Below are 7099 nucleotides of genomic sequence, written 5' to 3'. Positions count from 1 at the left end.
TCTAATGAAATTTAAATTCATCCCCTGTTGGTGCCCCCGTCAGGAGGTAAGGTGGACAAAGATAAGAGTGGCGCCAAAGGCAAGACGTTTTCTGACTTCGATCTCTCGGCCCATCCTCTTGGATTGAGTTGTCGCTATTGGTTGGAAGACGTCTAATGTGTTGTGTCGAGGTGTTCTCACTGGGGCTCATTTGGTGTAGTAGCAATGTCTTTTTTTATGCGGGGATGCATACTAGCAATCTCGTGTTTGTGACTGTTGTGTACTCGGAGAGTTTGGCGGGCCGCCTGTGCGGTTGTGGGATTTCATGTCATGTGAGTAATTCATCCGTACGCTTCGTTTGTATATTGGCTTTCGTCTCCGTTACAATTTGTTTTGTCTCCGTTATTACAAAATAAATCAATTAAATTCATAGAAGTGCGGACATTCGGTGGAGTTTTTGCAGCCTTGACCATCGGACCGAAGAAACAGAAGCTGTATGCGTAATGGAAATAAAACTGGCAAACGAGGGGGCAAACAGAAAAGAGCCCCTGACCTATACATCTCTATCCGAAACGCCAACCGTGGAGAAAACTACAGGGCCAGAACAGACAGACAGAGCACACACAGGAGCGGTGCTCGCTGAGCCCACCGGAACCACCGCGACCCAAACCCCCTCCCAAAACAAAACCGCGGCCCCCCGCCCGGACCCGAGAGCGGAGCGATTCCCCATTTCAAAAAAAGGCGACGAGAGTCCGCCGCCGTCTCCGCCCCGAGCCCCGATGGTGTCCGACCAGGAGCTCGCTCGCTACGTCGAGTCCTTCGTCCGCCAGGCTGCCGCGCTCCCCGGCGCCGCCGGGGCCGGGATATCCCCCGACGCCGTCGTGCGCCAGCTCCAGGCGCAGCTCGGCGTCGACCTCGCCCCCAGGGCGCCGCTCATCCGCGACATCCTCATCGCGCTCCTCTCCCCCGCCCTTGGCCCCGCTCCGCGTAAAGACCATTTTGCCCCCGCCTCCTCTCCCCACGCCCAGCCCCACTTCAGCACCACCACCACCACGGCCTCCGCTTCCGCCCCCGCCGGCGTGCCCCACTTCTTCTCGCAGCAACCGACACCGCAGCAGCTGCAGTCCTATTACGCCGCCTCGCAGCAGTACCAGCAGCAGCACCAGCACCAGCAGCAGCAGCACCGCGCCAGCCCGCCGGCCTCATCGCCGTATGACGCCCCAGGGTCGTTCCGCTACGCACAGCCCGGCGAGGCGCAGCTGCAGAGGCTCGTCCAGCTGCAGCAGTACCAGCAGCAGCAGCAGCAGCACCAGCAGCAGCAGATGGCCGCCGCGGCTAATGCGGCCACGGCGGGGGCCAGTCCGCGTGGGCCGGTGGCCGAGAGTCCGCGTGGGGCCGCGCCCGCGAGGGCCAAGAAGGAAAGGTGATTCTTGGTATCCTTCGTCTCATGATCTTTTTCCACATTCGTGCTAGGGTTTGTGTTGGGTACGGCTACTAGTGTGCTATGTATTAACGTCTACGCGAAGCTATGCCCCAATCCTTTACACCACATGCTCTGGCAGCTCCTTTCTCAGATTTATTTGGTGAACTGAGTTTGGGTTATTCGCAAAGGCCTATTTTTTTTCGTGTCACATGATATCCCTGTTCATGTTGTTAGGGCCAGTGCTTTTGATTCTTTCTGGTGGACAGTGATGTTCTATCATGATTACTATGAGTAATTAGGATGGTGGTGTAAACTGGAAGCAAATGATTTCTGAGCGGTTCAGTAGGTTCATGCCAACCCGTACTAGATTTTTAATGTTCAAGGACTCTTGCGAGATTACTTCTTGTGTACTTCAAAAAATCTTTGAATACTGCCGTAGTTATGTCAACCTGGCCTGCAGAATTGAAGCCTCTGAACCCGTAGTAATGGATTTTGCTATCCCCATCAAAATTGTTGCTTTAAAAAGCATCCTCAACCAGAGCTTTTATTGCGCGCAAGAAATGGATTAGCAAGTGCACTCCATTTATTTTTCTGTAACTTTAAGGGATTTGAAAGAAACTCTTAATGTCTGTTTACTTGACTTTGTTAAACTGCTTACATTTGTGTGCGGGATGGCAATATTTAGCAGGGTTTTGGCTTGTTGCCTAAAAAACGTTCGATCAAGCGTATACATACTATAATCTCCTTTTCACTAAATGAAAAGGCAGCGCTCCTTCGGGTTGATCAAAAAAGGAAAACAAATACTCCATCTGTAAACTGCAAAAATGCCTTATGTTAGTGTACAGAGGTTGTAGTTATTTAGCACACATCAATCTGTCTGTGTGGAAGAATATTCCTGAGTAAAATCTGGAGGTGTACTTCCCCTATGACTACAGCAGATACGGATGTGTCCATTCTCTTGTTCTTGAATGTCAGCTATCTTTTACTGTTGTCCAGTCTGTTCATCAAACTTATTATTTCTGATCATCTTTATGAATCAGTGCAAGTACTGGAGTAAAACGAAGAGGTGGTCCAGGGGGATTAAACAAAATCTGTGGTGTTTCGCCTGAGCTGCAAGCTATTGTTGGTGAACCAACAATGGCTAGGACTGAGGTTTCATTATACTGGCCCATCTTTCTACTGTCTTCCCTTCTCTTGATATGATTACATCACGGAAGAAGCCCTGAGATTGTGAATTGAATCAATTGCAGATCGTTAAGCAGCTTTGGGCGTACATTCGCAGGAATGACTTGCAGGACCCAAACAATAAGAGAAAGATCATATGCAATGATGAGCTACGATTGGTTTTTGAGACTGATTGCACTGATATGTTCAAGATGAACAAGCTTTTAGCGAAGCATATAAAACCACTCGAGCCAACAAGTAGTCCTTGCCCACAAACAGTAGTTATGTTATAGAAAGTAATCAAGCTTTAGTTTAAATCATATTTGCTACAACTTCTTGCAGAAGATTCAAATCGAGATATGAAGAAGCTGAAGCCTGTGGAAGATGTTCCCGTTCCTCCTGCCGAAGATGTTGCTACAAACCAACCTCTAGTTAACGTGTCTGATGCTCTTGCTAGCTTTTTTGGAACTGGAGAAAGAGAGATGTCCCAATCTGAGGTTGTCAAGCGTGTTTGGGACCACATCAAAAGCAACAATCTAGAGGTTAGTGGATGATTATTATCAGAACTTTGATGTGCTATACCGTTCTAGTGTGAAATGCTCTGGGTGATATTAAACTATTAGTGGGCATTGCAAATTAATTGTGTCCAACCATGAAGAACTAGCTAAGTGGAACCGATTCTTCATTCAGTTTAGTTATGTAAGCATCTTTGGAAAGTACAAGCATATCTCGGTTATTTTAGAATGTTAGAATTACACAAGAAAGGATATTTAAGTGTACAACTTTAGGATGTTAGACGTAGAATTACTGTCTCCCAAGGAAGCGTATTTAAGTAGATTTGGTAATTGTACTCCTTTCTCTGTATGCTCTGGATAAATGCTATCAGGCCTGGATTTTTTTCTGTCTGATTCATGACAGATTGTGTTGACTGGAGTGGACATCATGGTGGATATTTTTATTTGGTAGATCACTCACTTTCTGTTTTCTCTTTCTGATTTTAGATTTGGTTGGCATGGTTGTTGGTGGTTGATCAACTAGAGGCATATATGGTGGTTGTTTTTAGATATAGGTTGTTGAGTGTATATTGACTATATTCCATGTTGCTCTATTTATTTTAACTTGAAGAGCTGGTACGTGGAGAGAAAAAAAATCTGCTTTTTGGTGTGTACAGTTATACCCTTATGCCTTGAGCAGCGATTAGCCAGTATTTTGCAGGTTGCTTTATACACAAGTTGGTTGGTTGTCAATTCTTTTTTAATGTATGGTAAGAGTGAAGCATAAGCAAAGCATGTGGGATCAATTAGTTAGATGCATATGGTGGTTGTTCTGGATAAAAGTCATTTTAGTGTGTGCTCCCATTTGTTTTTCATTTTTGAAGTTAAAGAACTGGTACATGAGGTTGAGAGTTTTTTTTAACACCACTATGACCTTACATACATCCTTGTCAGCTGTATGGGAGTATTTTGCTGATTGCTTCTATATGCAAGTTGGCTTGTTATTTGTTCTCTTTAGACTTACGATGAGTAAAGCATAAGGAAAGCATTCCCGCAAGTCCCCCTTTCACTCTCGTGAGTGCTTTCATAGAACAGTAACGATGTTGCCACCTAAGACACTGCGAATTATAAAATCAGCATATATGCAATGTGTTCATGAAATTATTCACAGCTCTCAGCTTGCAAACTTATCTATTTATGGTATCAAATAATGCATGCCACCAACCCCACCCGCCATGTGATTTTCCTTGTTCTTTTTGTTGATCAGGAATGTTTCATGGGTGAATATTCAGTTCTGCATGTTGCCGTGTCTAGATTTAGGCATTAGTTAGTGCTAGGCTTTTTAGGTAGGCATATTTATATTTGGCTGATCGGTGGTAGACTGTATATTCCCTCTGCTTATATTGTGAGTTCCCTTACTTGCAAGGATCTATTATTGTATGCAGACAAGATAAAAACTCCTTATGCAACCATCTTGCTGTTCTAATTGGTACTCCTATGTAAATATAGGCTTCTCTAAAGTACCTCAGTTCCATTCTTGTTTGTTTTGTTGCAGGATCCATCAAATCCCACGATGATATTATGCGACTCTAAGCTTAAAGATCTCTTTGGGTGTGAAAGCGTAACTGCTCCGGCTGTTTCAGAGTTGCTGTCAGACCACCTTTTCAAGCAACCTAACAAGATCTAACTGGTTAGTTAGTGACTCCCTCCTAAGAATATCCTCATGCTTATCCATCTTCCACCGCCGATTGCCAGTCCCTATTTTTTTCCAGCGTTGCACTGTAGAAGTATAGAAATGTGTGAAATCGATACAAGGTATTTTTAGTCGTTATATCAATATCTAGGCCTGTTAACTATTCGTTCTGTTTCATTTAACACAAAGGTGTTTGTTTGCTTATATCTAATACGAGTGCCTAACTTTGGCTGCAGATGAAACATGGTTGGTCTAACATCCTGGTAGTAGGAACTGATGAAATGGCAGAAACTCGCCGAAGTTATTAACTGCATCTTTGGTACCCAACAGGCTTATTTACTTACGAGAAAGGGCTGTAGGCTAATCTCATCACAGTAGCAATGAAAAGGAATGCTAGTTCTGCATATTGTCTAGTTTGGTCTTCCCGGAAGGGTCTCACATCTGGTAGGCTGTCCGAATTTGTAGCAACAGTAAGAGAAAGTGAAAGCTGATTTAACTTTGATGTAAATTCAGCAACCATAGACGCGTCTTATGGTAAGAGGCAGCTTTCTCCCTTTTTACCCAGAACATTGTGATGTTGTAGGTGATGTCTAATTATATGTTGTAGATCGTTATCAAAATGATAAATTTGCTCCCGGTCGTTCTAAATTGTGTCTCCGGTTATTCTTATATTCATGAAGTTTTTCTTCCTTTTTGTGACCAACAACTACCCTGCTATGTATTATTACATGAAGGGATAAAGTCATTATGCATGCTGATTCATTTCACAAGAGATTCTGGTATCTGTACATCAGAATTCTGTGAATCATCGGTGTGGCCTTGCTGCCCCTGATGGACCTACAAGTTGTTAAACATGGCGTAGAACAGAACCATGACCACCAGGCCAATGATGGCACACACAATTATGTTGCTTCTCTCCTTCTCATCCAGCGTGCCGTCCGGTAGGAGCTTGTTTGCCACGATCAAAACAACCGCATCCAGATTCTGCGGCGGTAAACAAAAGTCGAGTCATTTTACTTGGGTCTGTGCATTTTGGTTCGCTAGGAGTGTACCATGCTTACCTGGTAAATCATCTGTAGAATCCTCTGCAGGAGCGGCCCACATGCCTTGTTCACTTGGCTACAGACCAACAGAGTCAGAAATTTTGTGTCTCTGCTGTCTAAATTGCACTATAAGTTATGTGGAATGGAAAATGTGCCTATAAAGTAAACACCGAAAGCTGGCCCACATTCAGAGTTTAGCTGGACAACAACATACCTGACGAGCAGTAGGCCTGTGTAGACGTGGGTCGTGGATACAGTGCAGTCTACGTCCCAGGGCAGCTTCTGGCCCTTCCATTCTGCAAGTCATCAAACATTTCGGTATGAACTGATCAAACGGTGGTTGACACGTTGCAACTGACAAGTGTTTTGCAGACCTAGCGACCACTTGACGCCCAGGTCGAAGGCTCCGTTCTCCGCGGGCTTGAGCACGAACGAGACCTGGTGCCGGAGCATCATCTCATGTAGAAACAGGAACACGCTCTGTCAAAGCATGTCCCGTGTCAGCAACCACAACCAGAACGAACAAAAGAACAAAAGAAGAAAAAAAAGTAGCAGCAGCAAGCAACATGCTGGCTGTAGTACCTTGCTCATCTCCGAAACGCTGACGGGCGTGATGTTGCGGCAGAAATACCGGCACTCGTCGGCGACCAGCTCCAGCAGCTCCCGGACGCTCCGGTTCTGGATGGCAGAGTTGAGCTTCACGATCCTCATCACCGCCCGGAACCCGTCTTCCCCTCCTCCTCCTCCGTCGCCGAACAGAGCCTCCACGCGCAGTCTACCGCCGCTTCTCTTCCTCCTCGTCCCCGCGCCGTTGCTCCATGCCCTGCATTGACGCCCGGGCCTGCTAACGCTCGCGCCGTTTCGGCGCAGGCGGGTCGGCGACGCGGCAAGAGGAGGAGGAAGGCATGACAGGGTCGAAGCCATGGCGGAGCTGCGCTCTGGACGTGGAGTGCATCGTGCCTGGATGTGCACGATTTATGAGGCTGGAGTTTTGGTTTGGGACAAGGAAGGGATGGTATGGGCGCGAAGCCATCCATGTCCCTGGTGTGCTCTAGACTAGATTTATAGCTTGGTATGAACGGGTGGCAAGGAAAGCAAAGGAAGGATGCTCTTGGAAACTTGGCTCGAGGTCCATACCCTACATGCATCCTAGAACTGGCTATGCTCATAGGCAGCATGTTTTGGAACCTTGATCGCCGGGTTTCCTAAACTTATTGTAGCTTAAGACTGACAAGCCGGAAGCCAAGTATTCTCACATTCACCTGGCATTGTAGCTCGGCCCACTCTTCTCCAGCTCGGTAGC

General features: G+C 46.3%; 2 protein-coding genes across 2 annotated transcripts; one reads left to right on the top strand and one right to left on the bottom strand.

Moving 5' to 3' along the window:
• The first annotated feature begins 589 nt into the window (after positions 1-589).
• On the top strand, positions 590-5401 carry LOC119337833. Its single transcript, XM_037610054.1, has 6 exons — positions 590-1402; positions 2443-2554; positions 2653-2824; positions 2909-3108; positions 4616-4750; positions 4990-5401. The coding sequence occupies exons 1-5, from the start codon at positions 759-761 to the stop codon at positions 4745-4747; spliced, it is 1260 nt and encodes a 419-aa protein (XP_037465951.1). The 5' UTR covers positions 590-758; the 3' UTR covers positions 4748-4750; positions 4990-5401.
• Positions 5402-5421: 20 nt separating this feature from the next.
• LOC119337834 lies at positions 5422-6724 on the bottom strand. The gene is made up of 5 exons (XM_037610055.1): positions 6379-6724; positions 6171-6276; positions 6011-6092; positions 5815-5872; positions 5422-5737 (listed from the first exon to the last, which is right to left on the bottom strand). Exons 1-5 carry the CDS (start codon positions 6718-6720, stop codon positions 5591-5593), a joined length of 735 nt encoding a protein of 244 aa, XP_037465952.1. The 5' UTR covers positions 6721-6724; the 3' UTR covers positions 5422-5590.
• Between the last annotated feature and the right edge of the window lie 375 nt (positions 6725-7099).

The sequence above is a fragment of the Triticum dicoccoides genome, chromosome 7B, assembly GCF_002162155.2.
Source record: "Triticum dicoccoides isolate Atlit2015 ecotype Zavitan chromosome 7B, WEW_v2.0, whole genome shotgun sequence".
Lineage (NCBI taxonomy): Eukaryota > Viridiplantae > Streptophyta > Magnoliopsida > Poales > Poaceae > Triticum > Triticum dicoccoides.
Note: the sequence above shows the minus strand (reverse complement) of the source record. Positions and strands in the feature narration are given on the sequence as shown.